The sequence below is a fragment of the Zootoca vivipara genome, chromosome 2 (genome assembly GCF_965207765.1).
Source record: "Zootoca vivipara chromosome 2, rZooViv2.hap1.1, whole genome shotgun sequence".
NCBI classification, from domain to species: Eukaryota; Metazoa; Chordata; class Lepidosauria; order Squamata; family Lacertidae; genus Zootoca; species Zootoca vivipara.
Window position 1 is genome coordinate 63,312,172 of NC_142584.1, and position 19,103 is coordinate 63,331,274.

Sequence of the window (19,103 nt, forward strand, 5' to 3'; positions counted from 1 at the left end):
GGGTGAACATTAGCCAACGGGGCCACGGCACGCATGTCAGGTTCCTATACCCGAGAAGCACGCACTGAGGGCCTTGCTACGTGATCACAAGGTGTGTGGCTGGAGGCTGGCTCAGAAGATGGGAGAGTGGAAATCCTCCTAACTATCCACCACACTGCCCAGATCTCATTGGCATTTGTTAATTTTGTTGACTTATTCTGATCGTCAGATTCTATAATAGCTATATTTAATAAATATAACCTGTTACCCATCTTTCTTATCTTCAGTCTTCTTGGGTGTGTTGGCAATCCAGCTAGTTATTGTGGGAGGTAGAATCTACTCATCGCTTTTGGCAAAGTCCTGGTGCTGCTGCTGTCTGTCTGTCTTCGGACACTTCTCTTTGCTATGTAAGCAATCTTGACTTGTACTTGTTCTGGCCTTACCCATCCTTGTTATACCAAGAGAAGTATAAGACTGCAGTCTGGCATGAAAGTCCTCTTGGAGAGGTTAGAGCAGCAGTTATTGGGCACGTGGTCCGCTTTTAATCTTGTTAATGATAATTACTTCCTTTCCTTTGTACTCTGTTCAAAGCTTGATCTGAAAGTTTGTTCTCTGAAGCAGTGCTGGAGCCTTAAAGTGACAAAAGTAATAAGGCTGGCTCTTTTCCCTTTGAATTCTTAAAGACTTTTCCAGGACTAGCAGCAAGACGTTGGGGAGGAGGGAAAAACAACACACTGTTTAGAAGATCTGAAAATTAGAACTTTAAAAACAGAATGCAGTAAGGAATATTTTGCATTTCAAGCTACCATCTGTGCTGAACAAAACAACAACAAACAAATTCCGTGTTTTCACAGGAGAAGGTAGTTAAGAGAAGCATTTAGGGTGTAATCCACATTTCACTAATGTTAATGGGAAGGTGCCCGTACATTTTAATGATACTTGATGTGTCTTTTCACCCATATGTGTTCAAATGCAGCCATACATAGTTTGGATTGCAGCCGTCAGGATCTGAAAATGCTTGCCAACTTTTTCTAGTCCAAGCAGTAACAATGTTGTGCATTTTTAAACAAAAACTAATAAACCAGGGCAGTTTTTTAAAAAATAAATAAATCTAGCATATATATAAGATATCTTTATTGTCATTGTCCCCTTGCGGGAACAACGAAATTACTCGGTTGCTACATCCACTCAGATAAAGCATTCCGCATACTGTATATTCCTGCGTATAAGACTACTTTTTAACCCAGGAAAATCTTCTCAAAAGTCGGGAGTCGTCTTATATGCCAGGTCGTATTTCTTATACAGCGAGTATATCCCAAACTATATTTTAACTGGGAAAGTTGGGGGTCGTCTTATACGCCCAGTCGTCTTATACGCCGGAATATACAGTAATCCAAAATTACAAAACCTAATTAAAAACAGTAAATATAATACAAATAACAAGTAAAATAAGATGACTTCAAAGTCCAGGCTTTCCATTTAAGGCCAAAATCGCTCTAGAGAAGAAATTGTTCCTGAGACGGCTCGTTCTTGCCTGCATAATTCTACCGTATATCTCCGTCCCGATGGCAGGAGCTGAAAGAAATGGTGACCAGGGTATATAAATACATTTAGGGAGTAATCCTAACTCCCATGTGTCAGTGGTGGGGCTGGACAGAGTGGCAAAGCTACTGCCCAGCTACTTGTGCCAGTCAGGGTAGAATGTGGGGAAACGTGGTTTCAAACAAAATTGTTTGCTTGATAAAACTGAATATTTTTAAAGAACATTCTTCTTCTTCTTCTTCTTCTTCTTGTTGTTGTTGTTATTGTTGTTGTTAATAATAATATGCTGCCCATCTGACTGGGTTGCTCCAGCCACTCTGGGCGGCTCCCAACAAAAAATAGTAATACAACATCAAACACTACAAACTGCTGGATCAGACCAAAGGCCATTCTAGTCTCGTGGTGCAAAGCAGATGCCTATGAGAAGCCCACAAACAGAACACGAGCGCAACAGCACCCTTCCCACTTGAATTTCCCATCCACTAGTATTCAGAGGCATGGCTCCTCTGATATTGGAAGGTAGTACATAGCCATCATTGCTACTAGCCATCCATAACCTTATCCTCTCTGACTTGTCTGAGTCCCTCATACAGCCCACCCAAGTTGGCGACCATCACCTTGCAGTAGCTCACTACTTCCTTTTCTCCATCCTGAATCTTCCAATATTCAGCTTTAACAGGTGGCCCCAAGTTCTAGTGTTAAGACAGAGGGAGACAAACTAATCTCTATCCACTTTCTCCACACTTTGAATGACTATATGCACCAGTACCATGTTTCTCTGTACTGTACTGGGAACCAAATGCAGATCGTGGTCATGAAAAAACAACAACAGGAGACCAGAGCTCTGTGTTGCAGTTCCCCATAGTCTCTCACTTACCTTTCTCTAGCACCACTATTAAGTGTCTGAAAGTCTAGGTGTTATATATCACTTTCCTTTTCTCTTGGCAACCCCTAAGTAGCAGGAGAAACAGAATTCTAATTTATAAGTAAGGGTGAGAAAATTTTTTTCCTATTTCAAGTTCTCATTGATTCCCAGATAGTCCTGGAAGTTCAGCCACTGTGTTTAACATGTTTTCCCAAACAATAAATCTCTTGTCTCAGGATTCTTTCATTAGTCCAAAGCAAGACAGGGTGGGGTGGGGTGCAAAAATCCTTTACTGCTGGTATGCATGACCCATGATATTTAAAAGTATGTGTATACTTATTTTACTATATGCACCATGTGTTTCCATGCATTGGTGTGGCATTAATGTTTCTGGCAACAATCATTAGTAGCAGCTGAATTTTGTGAAATACAGTGAATTTTGCTTCACTGTATTTCACAAAATATAGTGGTTGATGAACAGTTTACTTCATAATCTACTTCAGAATTTTGGAGCAGATGTGTGTATTATTTCTAAACTTGCTTATAAAATAGAACACTGCAGATTTGGATGCTGCAACTTACATTAATAAATTGTTTTGTAGATTACGCCGTCATCTGCTTATCCTTTTTATTTCCATGGAAGTGAAACAAATGCAGTTTGCCTTTAAAAAAATGTTGTATCTCAGAGATGCTTTAATAAAAGCATTGAAAAATAGCTTTGATATACATTAATTACCAATTTCATTTAATAACACATTGAACATTATAGCAGTTATAAACAAAGGATAATCATAAAGCATTATTCTAGCTACTAATTAGCTCTATTTATTCTCCAGATTAGTTTTTAAATATGCCCTCTAGATGCCACTTGATACTAATTACCACAGTTACATTATTATCACTATACAAAAACATTTTAATTAAATGTAAAGTAATTTTAATTAGCATGAGCTTCTTCAGAAATTAAACTGTGGTTAAATGCTTTATTTAGCCTTTTAAGATGACTGCAGCTGACATACCACAATCACTGCTCCCAAACATCATGGCATCTTTTGGGAGACCATTGCTAGGAGGGAGGGAGAGAGAGAAGAGAAGAGAAGAGAAGAGAAGAGAAGAGAAGAGAAGAGAAGAGAAGAGAGAGAGAGAGAGAGAGAGAGAGGAGAGAGATACACATGCTCAGATATACGTAAGCACATGACTGCAGTGTAATTTGTCTTATTTAGAGCAAAGGATCCCACTGCTAAAGGGGCAATCAATTTTTTAGAATGAATAATAAACTTGTCTTTTCAAGTTTGCATCAAAAATGACCAGGAAAGCTCCTTGTATACCACGCCTTTAGATTCTGAGCATTATTTAGAACTTGAGAATGTGATACAATGTATATATTTAAGAAATTTATATGCCATAATATAAATACATAACATGATATCAATACAATAAAAAATTAAAAGAGATGTATAAATACAGTGCATAATAATATGCAATGCATAATACTAGATATACCTACTAGTACCTAATCCTATTTTCCATGGTTATTGGATTGTGATTTCCTGTTACTAAGAAGCAAAAGCAGGATGCTAATACTTCAAATAAATATATAGGGCACTATGCAATTGAACTTTCCCTCCATGTGCCCTGCACCCTCCACAAACCATAGAATTGTAGAGTTGGACGGGATCCTGAGAGTCATCTAGTCCAACCCCCTGCTATGCATGAATCTCAACTAAAGCATTTAAGACAGCTGGCCATCCAAACTCTGCTTAAAATCCTCCAAGGAAGGCGAGTCCACCACCATCTGGTCAAACAGCTCTTACTGTCAGAAAGTTCTTTCTGATGTTCAGTCAGAATCTCTTTCCTTGTAACTTGAAGTCATTGGTTCGCATCCAGAGCAGGAGAAAACAAGCTTGTTCCGTGTTCCATGTGACAGCCCTTTAGATGTCCGAGGATGGCTTTCATATCTCCTCTTAGTCTCCTCTTCTCCAGGTTAAACATACCCAACTCCTTCAACTGTTCCTCATAAGACTTGGTTTCCAGACCCTTGATCATCCAGGCCACTCTCCAGCATTTCATAACCTTTCCATTGTCCCTATTGAAATTCATTTTGTTAGTTTGGGCTCAGTTCTCCAATCTGTTAAGGTCATCTTGAATCCTGATTCCGTCTTCAGCAACATTAGCTGCCCCTCCCAGTTTGGTGTCATCTGCAGATTGGATGTAAAGGTAAAGGGACCCCTGACAGTTAAGTCCAGTTGTCAATGACTCTGGGGTTGCGGCACTCATCTCACTTTACTGGCCGGGGGAGCCAGCATTTTTCCGCTCCGCAAACAGTTTTTCCAGGTCATGTGGCCAGCATGACTAAGCCACTTCTGGCGAAACCAGAGCAGCACACGGAAACACTGTTTACCTTGCCGCCAGAGTGGTACCTATTTATCTACTTGCACTTTGACGTCCTTTCAAACTGTTAGGTCGGCAGGAGCTGGGACCGAACAACAGGAGCTCACCCGGTCACGGGGATTCGAATGCCGACCTTCTGATTGGCAAGCCCTAGGCTCAGTGGTTTAGACAACAGCGCCACCCACGTCTCCTTGCAGATTGGATGAGCAGCCCTCAATTCCTTCATCCAAGTAATTTATAAATACATTGAACAACAATGGGCCCAGGACAGAATCCTGCAACACTCCACTTGTCAAACATTATGCTGTCAAGACACAAGTTCCAAGGAATGTTCCTCTAGTACATTGGTCCTCCCACCACCTCCCCTCTCCTCCTCATGCTTTTCTGGAAGTTTTCCTGACACTATAGAGTGGATTTGGGGGAAGCACAGGGGCTGCGGCGGGGGGGAGCCCTGTTGTGTTAGTGGGAGTCATCCTCTTGGCTTCGACATTAGCAAATGAATGGGCTATATAAAATGGGAAAGATAGTTATGGAGGAGTGGCCAAATTTTAAGGACAGGTCATAGTTAAAGGCACAACTTCAGGCAATTATGATTCATTTTTAAAGACTAAGAAGGTTGAGAATGTCTTCTTTGGCGATCACTCGTAGCCTAGTAAGATCATCTTGGATGAACACGGTCTTAACAGTGAGTCCGTAAGTGACTGTGGACGCCAATTCTGGAGCCACACATCCTTCCACAGTGGGGACATAGGATTTTGGGCAGGAGTTGATCACGGTGAGGGGTTTGCCAAGTGTGCTTTCCTCTTAGCATGTTTCTCCCTTTCGTCCTGAGTTTGAGCGTCTTCAAAGCCCATGACACCTTTAATAAAGTCTGTTCTCCAATTGGAGCACTCACAGGCCAGTGTTTCCCAATTGTCGGTGTTTATCCTAGATTTTTGAGAATGTGCAATTGGCCATTGGAATATGTGACAGTTTTAGTCCAACAAGAGGCCACAGACACAGCAGAAATTCTTAATGTGTGTGCACAGAATTAATTTTATCTTTCCTATTAGTGGAAATCAATTATATTTGCAGAATTTATCTTAACAAATAATAAACAGAATGTAAATGTAATATTATACAATATTCCTGTGATATGGATGAACTAAATTCAGTGGGACTTACGGTACTCCCAAGTAAGTCTGCATAAAGGAGAACTATAATGCTTTAACCAGCAGTGTTCTCTCCTCTCGAGACCTGGCAATTGTTTGTATTTGCAACCTTGTGGTTCACAAGAGCTGCATGCTCAATCCTGAGGGAGATGAAGAAATAATTTGCATTGCCCTTGGTGCTTCTCAGCTTGGTTTAGGAGAAAACATGATTTAATATGAATGTGATGGGATAATATCTCTATCTTTGTATAAATCATCCTTGCTGTCTCAATGCTTTGCATCCACAAACATTTTCTCCTAGGTTTTGTATTTCAGTCTCATACGAGGGAGGAAAAAAGCAGTGCCTCTCCTCAAATCCTTATCAGCCTGATCAAGCATCCAATAAATACAGTGTTTTATTATTATTATTATTATTATTATTATTATTATTATTATTATTAAATGTAGGAAATGCTTTACATGTGATTTATGTCATAGATTTCATGCGATGACTACTGTAAGAAAAACCTATGGAATACAGAACAGTTGTGTATTCATGACTTCCTACAAAGGAACAGCTAAATACTGTTACTTTTGTTTGCTTAGTCACTTTTCCGTTTATCAATATACTCAAAGCTGTGTGTGTGTGTGTGTGTGTGTGTGTGTGTCTGTGTCTGTGTCTGTGTAATATTAGTATTTAGAAATCAGCATGTTCCTTCATATAATAGGCTGAAAACATGCAGGCTACAATTGCAGGGAAGAGATGGATAAGTCTATTGCTAAATAGTAGCCACACCCTGGTCTTGTGTTGTAAATTATAAGATGCTTTGGATACATCTGTAGAAAATTGGGCCATAAATAATAAACTTAACTGATAACTTTGCTTTGTTTCATTAGTTGGTAGGTTGGTTGTCACAGGAATCTATATTCCCTTCAGATAAATTCCTGGGACAGCTTTCGATACTAAAACAGCATAAGAATTTCAAGGCTATAAGAAAGCTTGAGAATCAAAACATCTTTACCTGGCACTGAAATAGCATCAACGTAGACACTACCCCAAGAACACTAGTAATGAGGACTAAAACATGCGTGTGTGTATTTGAGGCTAGGCTATCTGACAGGTGACGACAGGTGAGAGTCACTTAGCAAAAGTGACAAAGTTAGATCAAGGGGTATCCTCAGACTGTGAACCAGTTCCTTCAGACAAAGGATGGTTAGCCTGTGGCCCCCAGAAGTCGTAGAACTACAACTCTCATTATTCTTGCCCATTGGCACGTGACATGAGGTGATGGGAATTTTTGTCTCACAACATCTAGTGGGCCACAGGTTCCCCGGCCCTGTTTTAAACTATTCAAAATTCCATCAGAATTTAGATCTCAGTCCAGAGGTATTAGAAATTTGATTCTAATCACAAATACTGTGATCATCAAACGCCGAAAGAATAGGTAATTTAAGGTATTTTATTGGTGGCATTAAGTTTAAGGGATAAGAAGAGCACTGATGAAGTGATTGAATACACACAAACCCTTGTGTTTGTTTGCATGACACATATCTGTTTCACTTATTTCAAAATGTGTCTTTTCCTCAAAATCCTCAAAATGGAAGTCAAATATAATGGAGGCAGAAGAATCTTTATTTAATGTCCAGTGCCGCAAGCTTTTCATTTGGATTGTAAGAGCAAAGTTCTTGTAGTTGGTAGTGCTGCTTTTTCCTAACGTGATCACAGTTTTCTAATCAGCTAAAAGTACTTATTGTGGATTTTTATTGTAGAATTACAGCCAAATATATGATAAGATTTGGGAAAATCTTCCAAAGTTAGGAGGGAGGAGGGGAGTTTGAACATTCCTTCTGAAGTCTTTGCTTTGTCTTTGGCTCCCCACAGTTTCTTTTTCAATAAAAACAGAATAATGACCCTTGTGATAAACAGCTGCTTAATGAATAAGTTTGACCTCAGGGCACCAAAGGCTTCACAGCCTGGAAATATTAGATTGAAGCAACTTCAAAAACAGTGTCCTCTCTGTCCCTTTGCCCCTACTCAAGCACTTCCACATATAGATTTGCAATACAAACAAATTGTATTAATAAACATAACCATAACCATCCTTGCCCTGACTTGCTTCAATGTTATTAACTTTCTGACAAATGAAGGACAGTCTATGTCCTAGTGGTAATTTAATGGGCACATCCAACAAGGGACATTCAGAATGTTAAAGCTTTCCCTCTGCTAATATCAGTTTTGACTCCTTTTCCTTTTAGAACTTTTAGTATACTCCCTAATTTCTCTTCTGAATCAGGTTAGCAAGTAAAACACACAACTTTTTGTTTCACACTGTTAAATATAGAAGAGTTAATTGAAACGTTTCATTGTCTCTAGTTACACACAACACAGGTCACTTCTGTCATCACAACAGAATAGATAGGGCAGGTCCCAGTGCCTGAACAAACCTTTGCAGGAAGCGAGTCTGAGGAACAAAAGCAGCTAGTGGTGATGAGAGATTAAGTTCTAGTCCTAATTGCCAAAATAAAAACGGACAAATCATTGGGTCTAGGTGGCATGCACCCAAGAGTTCTCAAATAACTCAAATGTGAAATTGCTGGGTCTTCTAACAAAAAAATGCAAACTGTCCCTCAGATCAGTCTCCAGACCTAAGGACTGAAAAACAGCCAATACAACAACTTTTTTTTTAAAAAAAAAAGGGATCTAAGGGATATCCTGGCAATTATAGGGCAGTTAGCTTTAGTTAGTCTGTCCCAGAAAATTGATAGATAGTATTGTTGAAGGTAAAATAGCCAAGCATATAGAAGAACATGCCTTACTGTAGCAGAGCCATTATGGCAGTGATGGCCAAACTTGGCCCTCCAGCTGTTTTGGGACTACAACTCCCATCACCCCTAGCTAAAAGGACCAGTGGTCAGGGGTGATGGGAATTGTAGTCCCAAAGCAGCTGGAGGGCCAAGTTTGGCCATCACTGCATTATGGCTTCTGCAAGAGCAATTCCTGCCTCACAAATCTATAATAATTTGAGAGTGTCAGCAAGCATACAGACAAAGGTGATCCAGGGGATGGAGCAACTACCCTCTGAAGAAAGGGTGAGACTTTTTAGTTTGTAGAAAAGGTGAGTAAGAATGTGATGTCCCTCTCCTCTCCCCATGTGTCCATTGCACGCACCCATCTGAGTTTCAAATGCAGATATCTGCTAATTGGTGCCAATTCATCCACTGCCAACAGCACAGCAGCAGTTGATTCTTCCCAGCAATCTTGTTACATTTCATCATGTACAGTATGTGTTGGTACTGTTTTGAGATTGCCGTTTTCATTATAATTGCTCCTTATTTTACGCTCTCGTGCCAGCTATTTAGTATAGTTGCACAGTAAGAACCTTAATTTGTAAGATTGTGCCTATACCACCTTCACAGGAAAGGCATTTAATTTACCATCTGTCTATTGCTTTTTAAGCTATGAACTGTGTATTTTTCCTGCTATGTAGGTAATTAGTTCAAGATTTCCCAAGTTACTTAGCTGCCTTTAAGTACCCTGTCCCTTACTATGTGTTAATTACTAGAGGGATGCCATGATAACCTTGCAAATTGTCACCTTATCAAGAGTATGTTAATGCTTTTTAATTTCATTTTCTTCAGCACTGCTGCCCTTGACAATGAAGCTTGTTTTTAAAGAGATGCAGTCTATAGAAATTAAATATTGAATATTAATTGCTTCTTGGAAGATCCATTCAAAATTCAGCTAAGATTGAACTGAGTTTCTGTTAGTTGGTGGGGATACGTAACGCAGGGATATTTATAATTTCTTTAGGATTTGGATATAAAGCAGAAATGAAGGGAAAGGGTGAAACCAAGGCAGCAGACATGGATTTAATGTCCAGGTCTGATATATCTGTCTATATTGTGTTAACCTTAATCCTATTTACGAAAGAAGAATCAACCAGCATCAGATTAATATTGATTTGGTGTCATAAGGATTAGCAAAGGAACATATAGTACAGTTTCTGAATTTAATGCAAGGCAGATTTATTCTATATTCCTTGAGCTTTCCTTGAAACTCTTCTGAAACATAATCTGCTTTAAGAGAGCAGGATGTTCTCCTCGGAAACTTTTTGCATGGACTATTTCTGGTTTTGTAAGACCACACACTAGTGTTTCATGCAAAACTAGCACCAGCAACAAATACAGCGAGTAAAAAAAGAAGAAGAAAAGCTTACCAATGCTGATGTTGTTATAAGCACTGCTGGGAAACGGTTCAGCAAACAAACTCAAACAGCCTAGGATCTTTTTGTAATCCACCAGTTCTGCACCCTTATTATTTTTAATGAGGTGAACCAAGGTACTTCTGGGTTCCCCTTCTCTGCAAAGCCAATAAAGCTGAGGTTTGCAGACATTCTGCTTATTAACAGCTAGTTAGTGTTTTTGAAAGATTGTGTGTGTGTTGTCCTAATTGTATTGTTGTGAGTTGTCTCAAACACAGTGAGGAGGCAGCTACAAACAAGTCATGCAGTGCCCCAAATTAGTTTACTGATTGCAACTTTCACTTGAAAAGGGAGGGCGTCCATTTCTGTGATGCTCAGGTCCTTTACAAGACATGCAGCTTGGGCTTGTTTCTTTGGTTATGATTTGCAGACCGTGGGCTATTCCACCCAGTGAACAATTTTTGTCTCTATTTGTACAAAAACTGTTATGGGTGAGTTATAAATGTGGTGCCTCTGTCGTCCTCATCTGACTTACGAACTTTGACCTTTCAGAGAACCAGTTCTGGTGTTTTGCATTTTTTGAAAAAACAAAAAATTCTGCTTATATTCAAATGTGATGGTGAGTTGCAGGGTTTCACTCTTTCACTCTGTGGCTGGCACATCCCAATACTGGAAGTCAAGACTTCCAGGTTCCACCTGGAATACTGTGTCCAGTTCTGGGTGTCACAATTTAGGAAGGATATTGACAAGTTAGAACGTGTGCAGAGGAGAGCAACCAAGATGATCAGAGGTCTGGAAACCAAGCCTTATGAGGAACAGTTGAAGGAAGTAGGTATGTTTAGCCTGGAAAAGAGGAAACCGAGAGGAGATATGATAGCCATCTTCAAATATCTCATGCGCTGTCAGATGGAGCAAGCTTGTTTTATCCTGCTCTGGAGGCTAGGACTCGAAACAATGGCTTCACTTTACAAGAAAGGAAATTCCGACTAAACATCAGGAAGAATTTTCTCACAGTAAGAGCTGTTTGACAGTGGAGTGGACTCCCTCAGGAGGTTGTGGACTCTCCTTCATTGGAGATTTTTAAGCAGAGGTTGGATGGCCATCTTTCTTGGACTAGATTACCTTCAAGCTCTAGGATTCTGTGTGCTGATTCTCCTGATTCTTTAACTCTAAAAGTGTAATGGTAGCTGTTCATAGGTAAACTATACACCATGGAATGCATGCTTTGGTTTAATTGCTACATAAAACAGATGACATTATTCAGTAGAAAGAGAAACTTGGCTGTGGCAACAGGCATATTCTGAATTTAAACACCTACATTTTAAAAAAAGTGTTCACAATGGATATATTGAAACCAGTCACCAGCTTTCTAGTCAGTGCTCGTCAAAAATAAAATCCCTATCATGTGGCAATGGATATAGGAATATATCCTACAAAGCAGTTTTCAAATGGTTACTTGTTTTCTTTTAGCATAAAGCTTTTTGCTGTCACCAAATGTGTCTGTGATACTGTGCAGTACTTATCCTTTAATATAAAAGCTTTCCACATTGTTCCTGCAGTCCCCAAATGCACATTAGAGATTTTTGACACATTTATTTCCCCAGTTTTCACCAGTACAGGGGAGGGGGCGAAAAATAAAAGTATTGAGTGAATCATTACAGTAATTCAAAACACTTTAGATAGATCCTGTCACTTGCTTTATAAATTCCTGATTGATTGTGTGGAATTAAGTTATTGGGCAGAAAGCCAGTTAATGGAACACACATTGATGAAATCATTTTTGAGGGGCATTAAATGGAACTTAAAATAAAGCTGAAATAGCTTTATGGATTTTCCACTCAAACTGTTTATGAACATTTATTGCTGGTAAATTACATAGTGTCAAAAGAAAGATTTGCTGGACCTGGGTTTTAATCAAACTCTTTTGCAAATAATAAAAAGAAGAGAATAATTTATTGTCATGGAATGTACAGTAGGTATAAATACACATTACATAATAGCTTCCCTCTATCTTATCTAACATGTTGTAGATATACGAGGATACACCACAAAAATCAATTGTGGTGTTGAAAACAATATTCCCTATAGTTTCCAAAGAAACAGACCTTTGTTCACAGCAGAGGCAGTAGTTTGCAATGGCAAAAGAGAAAAAAGCTGTTGATTTACCAGCAGATTTGACAAGGTTTGCTTTTCGCCCAGTATAGATGGATCAGGTATAATGAAATGGTTTCTTTCGTTCCTGATAGCCAGACAGAAGCAACAGCAGTCAAGCACATGAGCTAGCTGAAGGTTTCCATGATATGCCACAGAAACAGGCACCTTACTCTGATGCTTTACAAGATATTACAATTTCTGTGTCAGCATTTTGCCTAGGAGACTTCTGGCCAGTGCCGGGCATATTCTGTGGGCACGGTGTGCAGCCACTAGTGGCCCCTTGCATCACTTCCTTCATTGCATTGGAGTAGTAGTCTCTCATCCAGCAAAATGCAGTAGTGAGTGCAGGCAGGATAAAAATATTGTAGGTTTAGGTCTGCAGGCCACTGCAGCAGCACACTGTGACTATAAGCAGCCTAATTGAAGAAATGGGAGTCAACAGCAGTTCCAGTAGAAAGACTCAGCCATGCCCTGTGGCCAATTTCAATAGCTGTTAAGGTGATTGTTGAAGCCATCATTTTTGTATACTGTATTCAAAGTTAGTGCAGAAGGGTTAGTATGTAGCTATGTCTGAAATTTCCCAGGCAATGTAAATGTAGCACAGTTCCCCAGTTCCAGTTTCCTCATTCTCTTGGAGAGAGAAAGCTCCAAAAGACCAGTCACATTATATCCATTAACTCTGCCGTTGTGCATCACATGCAAATGCTTAATTTTCCCCACATGACCAGTTTTCAGATGATTCAATCATATGAGTTGCCTTGATCACCGTGTGAATCAGAACAAAACCTTCTCAGTGGTAGTCCTCAAACTTGGGGATTCCCTGCTACCTGACGGCTGCCTAGCTCCAGCATGGAGGATTTTCAGAAAATATTACACAGGCATATATATTTTTCCCTCCAGGCATTTGGGAATATGTAATGGTTGTTGATTGATTTGGCCTTATTTGTTGATCGGTTGTTTAACTGTTAACTATCTTGTATGCTGTAGTTTACCTTTTTACTGAGATATAACTTGCCCTTGGACTTTTTGTGAAAGACAGGTAATAAATGCAAGCAAGTAATATATATATATTATATATATGCATACATACATATGTGCTGGATAAACTGCAAAAGCAAAAAATCAAAAACAAAAAGGAAGGAGGCAATAAAAAACAAGCATTCAGCCATTTTGGGCAGCAGTGATACACCTCCAGAATAATTCGCCACCCTTTTGAGAACTTTTCTAAAAAGAATTCAGACATAACACCACACACATTGACTGCATTTGGAAATACAGCTTATTCAAAGTATTTGTATTCATTTAAGACCTGCTTTAAATGTATTTGTTATAAAAAAAATGCTTTACATTTATGCATTTGTGCAACCCAATCCTAAGAGTCTTTACTAAGCACGTCTTACTGTGGTGAATGTTACTTTCTCCCAAGTAAACATGTATAGGATTAGAGCCCTTAATGCACTAAATTATTGTTTCTATAAATTGAACAAATATATCGCAGCCAGAGGGGAGTCTCAGTATCCTCACTCTGGGTAGTTATAAGGATATAGGACAGGCATGCCCAAACTGCGGCCCTCCAGATGTTTTGGCCTACAACTCCCATGATTCCTAGCTAACAGGACCAGTGGTTGGGGAAGATGGGAATTGTAGTCCAAAACATCTGGAGGGCCGAAGTTTGGGCATGCCTGATATAGGATGTATGTTATGGGTTAGAGATAGATTAAATGTAACATGTGCCACATATGACAGTTTATAACATATACACTTGTGTTCTGTTTTGTTATTTCAGGAGCAGAAGGCGTAGTGTTCCCTAAATCCATAGAAACTCCCAATGTCAGGGCAGACCCCTTCAAGGAACTAAGGTAAACTTTGACATTTAGTTTCAATGTAACTCAAAGGCACCTTGCTTGAATTTTCTATTCTGACTGGTGGCATTTCAGCCCCTGAACAAAGAAAGGAACACCCACACATGTATCTTGTAGCATAGATGCTGCTGAATGGCAAGAAGGCAGGTGTGCTTAAAGTAGAACTCTGTGACTGAATGAAAAAACAGGGAATGCATGTCACTAGAGCTTCATTCTTTGTACTTGCCCGACCTCAGAAAAACTGAGAGCTCTTTTTGGCTGTGCTTACTGAAGGTGCTGAGAGCCCATAGTCAGTTACAGAGTGACAGCAGGCAGAAGAATGGTCACATCACCTTCTGTACAGATCTGTAGCCTGGGTAAAGTGTCTTTTCATTGCTCAATTGCCAATTCCCTGGTTCATACATTGTTGCTGGCAGCAGGCCTTGTGTTCTGGAGCAGCATGTGTACACAGCTGCCAAGTCATTTAAACATGGGAACCACTTGGGCAATCCCTTCTCCCTTTTTCAAAGAAAGGAAATCTGATAACACAAGAAGCTGCCTTCTGCAGAGCCATTGATCCATCTCAGCTCAGTATTGTCTACATTGACTAGCAGTGGGTCTTCAAGGTTTCAAGCAGGGGTTTCTCCCACCCCAGCCTAGAGGTCCCGGGGATTGAACTGGGGGCCTTCTGCATGCAACAAAAATGTTCTACTAATATGCTACAGCCCTTCCCCAATCCCATGAGGAATAGGTCCTCTGTGTCAGCATTGAGCCCCTGGGTCACATTGTCTTTCAGGTATTGATGGGTGAGGGTGGCTCATCCAACATGTTAACAGTGACAATGGTATTATGCAAGAACTGAGCTAATTTCTCTCTTTGCAAAGTCTTTTCGCATCTTGATTGCATCAATGTCCTAGGCACTTCTAGATTTCTATTAAAATTGTTTGAGCCTCAAATGACATGTGTTGCATTACACATGGGCTCTAGATCCATTTCTTCTACTTCTTCATCTCTACCTGCACTACAGTTTTGTGTGTCATCTACAATGATATGTTCCAGGTGATTGATTACACAGCCATCATTCTCTGCATACATTCTATAGTCTTTTTTTTCTCACAAATGGCTTTGGATCACTGGCTACTTTACATGTGTGGGATCACTTTTTTCTGAAGACAGAGATTGTCCTATTGTTACTATAATGACATTGCCTCTTGCCTGTCATCTTTGTGTCTTGTCTTCTCCTTGCATGTCTTTTTGTTTTGTGGTGGCTTGGAGAGTTAGAGTAAAGGTGAGGTGATGTTTGTAATAAACCTTTTTGGATGTTAAGACACATAGGTGTCACATTTGTCATCTCACATTGCCTATCAGCTTGTTTGGCATGAAATGTTGTTATATCGATTGTCCTTGCTTGATTTATGTATTCCGTACTGCCACAAAAAAATGTAGTGACGAAAATGTTTCTTGACTATTGAAGGATAAAAGAATTGCAAGAACTTGGGCTAGCGTTCTGCACTTCAGCAGAACGCATAGTTTTTCAATACAGATGCTAATGCAAAATGTCTGCAATAAAGTTCTTAAATTGTATACATTCCAATGAAACTCAAGCACTGAGTGCAGAAACAGACCAAAACTATAATGGAGATACCTCACAAATATGCCAAGTTTTACCCCCACCTGGCCCTTTCTGTCCTTCACCTCTATTCCTGCAATATTTGTGGTCGAGACATTTCCCCCCCAAAATGCCTTGTTTTCATGCCACAGTGGTAATGGATCATATTTTTAAAATGCTCTAAATGCATTTGGCCTTCATCCTGATTTCATATGGGTGGCTACAACAAAGAAATGGGGGCATTACAGAAAGAAAGCTTTGGGCTTGGAACTTCTGTGGCAACAACCATATTTTCTGTTTGTTATCCTTTCAGACTGTAGTATATACAGTAGCTTAGTATACATAGTAGCTGGCAGGAGAACGCTTGAAGCAGTAAAAGAGATAAAAATAAGGCCATGAATGAGCTGCAGAAAATTATCCTTTATGACTATGGTGCTTTTAAAATATATATATATATAACCACTACTGAAGAAAACAAAACTCTTGCAAATTCTCTGCATGATATCTGCAAATTAGTATTAATAGCAACTAATTTGTATTGGCAGTGATCACAGTGTTTCCAGAAGAGCTTTTCAGTACATCTACAGCTACAATTCTCATTAACATATATATAGGACATCAACGGCATGCTGCTGTACGGGGGGGGGGGGAGTAAAATATGTGGGATGGGGAGAGGAGAAGATAGTTGTAAATGATTTTAAAGGGACAGGAGAATCATTGAGTCATAGAATATGAACTATGATTGAGAGGATCAGCGCTCTAACTCAGGGGGCAGCAGAGGAGCCCGTTAAAGGCAACTGACATAGCAGCCCTATGCATGTTTACTCATAAGTAAATCCCACTGAATTCAGTGGGCTTACTTTCACATCGGTGTGTGTAGGATTGCAGCCTAAGGTACTTGCAAGTGACGATAGTGAGACTTACTTTTGAATAAATATGCATAGGATTGTGCTGTGGGTGGATGAATGGATGCTTGCCCAACTCTTTGGGGATTTCATGTGTAGCACCTTGTTAAAAGTTGGAGTGCAAAAATCAAAATGAAATCTAGGTTAATAAATATGCAAAGGTCACATATTCAGACTGTCATAACCATGCCATCTGCATGGAACCACTCAGGACTGTCCATGAAATAGTGGCCCAGTGTTTCTACAGCTGTTGTAATGGCCTCCTTTGCAACAATTAGTTGTTGGCACTATATATATCTAGAATTTCTGTGCAAGTACAATACATGTTATTAAGACTGCCCTCTAAAAATGTTTAATTCAGCAAATAAGGAATAAATTTTCTGGGAGTGATTATGAAATAAATAATGCAACTGGAATAATTTATGTTATGCATCGTATACAATTCTTGCTGACAGTCACAGCAAAACAATGTAACAGGGAGGAGCCATAGAAGAAATATAGGGTGTAGGCATTAGAAAATTAGAAGAGGCAAGAGCAAAGAAACACACATAATTAAAACGAAAGAGAAACGACTCAAAGAAAAGAGAAACAAAATATTCAAGGGAAATGATGTGCTATTCCGGAGCCATGTGCACCTTGTTTTTTTTTTTTAAAGCATAGTCAAAGCCTGTTCTTTCCCTCTGGGCACTGCTAAAGGTGGCTGGGAATTTTAACTCTGTGTGGGGGTAAATTGCAGTGCCCAGAATTCTTTGAATAGGTTTCAAATGGGCATTAAAGGCATGGTGTGTACACAGCGGTACAGCCCACAATACTGCATACCCTCCAACATTCCTCCAATGAAAATAGGGACATTTCTTACTCCCACCCAGATGACCCTCCTCAACCTCCCCACCCCATCCCTTAATCCCATTTTGTTTTGTTTTGTTCTTTGGTAGATTTACAGAAAGAAAAACACACACCAATAAATAAATTTTAGAAAAGGGCAAGATTAGATGCGGATGCACAAAGCATTTTTTTTAAAAAATCAATACACCTTGTGCTCTGTTTCAGTCCCCCTTTCTTCTCGCTCAGGGTGGCCCTGGCCTCTGTCTGCCCCTCAGAGCCAGCATGTCATGTAGGGCTGGGCCTCGGCCACTGCAGCCTCCTCCTCCTTGCCCGCTCTGCAGCAGCCTCTACAAGCTGGCCAAAGGAAGAGACTGGCAGTGGCAGCCATGGAGAGGCAACAGCCTCAGCCTCAGCCTCAGCCATCGCCATCCCTCTGCCTGTACCTGGCAGCCGTGGCACTGATGGGGAAAATAGGGACAGTATGGGATCAAATCAAAAGCCAGGACAGCTTTCGTAATTCTGGGACTGTTCCTGGAAAATTGGGACACTTGGAGGGTATGAATATTGTGATAAGCCTATGTTAGGCCATGCCCTCATACAGCTTTTTATGTATCAGTGGGCTGGCTTGTTCAACTGGAAAATGGTATTCACCTATAGCTAGCTGATTTTTAGACTCAGAATCAACCAAATGAGTAAGCCAGGCATAGGCAAACGTGGCCCTCCAGATGGTTTTGAGACTACAGTTCCCATCATCCCTGACCACTGGTCCTAGCTGGGGATGATGGGAGTTGTAGTCCCAAAACATCTGGAGGGCCAAGTTTGCCTATGCCTGGAGTAAGTGATAACTTAAAGAGACACATTGAGCAGCCATGTGTAATTTGGCTTCTGTTTTCATATACTGTAGTGAAATGTTTTTCTGAAGCAGCCTATTCAGAAAAAAAATCATGTGATCATATCACAGGATAATTGTTTTTCCCCTGTGTCAGAAGATTGCATATAATTGAGATAAGGACTTGAAGAAGAAATAAATCTTGGCAACCAGTTTTCTTTATTCTATCCCCCCTCCCCCCATCAACATTCTTTCCTCGGTTATACTTGTATGCAAGATCTGATGAAGAAAAAGTTGGTCCCCTAGTGTTAAGAAAAAGCAAGCAAATGCAAGTATACATGATTAAAAGTACCAAGTGGCAGGTAAAATGTGCTTACACTTTGATTTTAGCTGAGAAAAATTATCCTGTACCATGTAGAACACTGAGCTAGCTAAATAGTCGTAGTGAGACCTGCTGTACCAGGCAGCAATTTAAAGGCCATGTTCAGGTGAAATGGGAAGGCTTGTTTTGCAAAATAATAGTTCTGAATGAAGTAATGCTTCTTTTCATGCTGTGCTATAAAGGGTTTTAAAAAGAAAATTAAGGAAAGAGAGGAAAATAGAACTACAAATAACAGCTCACTATTAAACCCATTGAGTATATAATGATTAACATGACAAAAATAGATACTCTATTTAAAAGGAGAGTAGTGCTGATAGAAGAAAAAATGGTTAGAAAATAGAAATCATTTTATTAATACCTGCTCACAAATAATTCTGGCAAATTTGGTTAGTTAGTAGGATTCTAAATTAAAGACACTGAGCTGGAGTCTCAACACCAGTTACTGAGTT

General features: G+C 39.8%; 1 protein-coding gene across 2 annotated transcripts in view; it reads left to right on the top strand.

Annotated features, from left to right (window-relative positions):
- Window positions 1-19,103, top strand: part of SGCD (sarcoglycan delta) — a 268,299-nt gene that overhangs the window by 207,543 nt on the left and 41,653 nt on the right. For both annotated transcript variants that reach the window (XM_035105746.3, XM_035105741.3), the window contains exon 6: window positions 14,050-14,122. In XM_035105746.3, coding sequence (XP_034961637.1) covers window positions 14,050-14,122 — 73 coding nt within the window. The remainder of the gene's footprint in view (window positions 1-14,049; window positions 14,123-19,103) is intronic.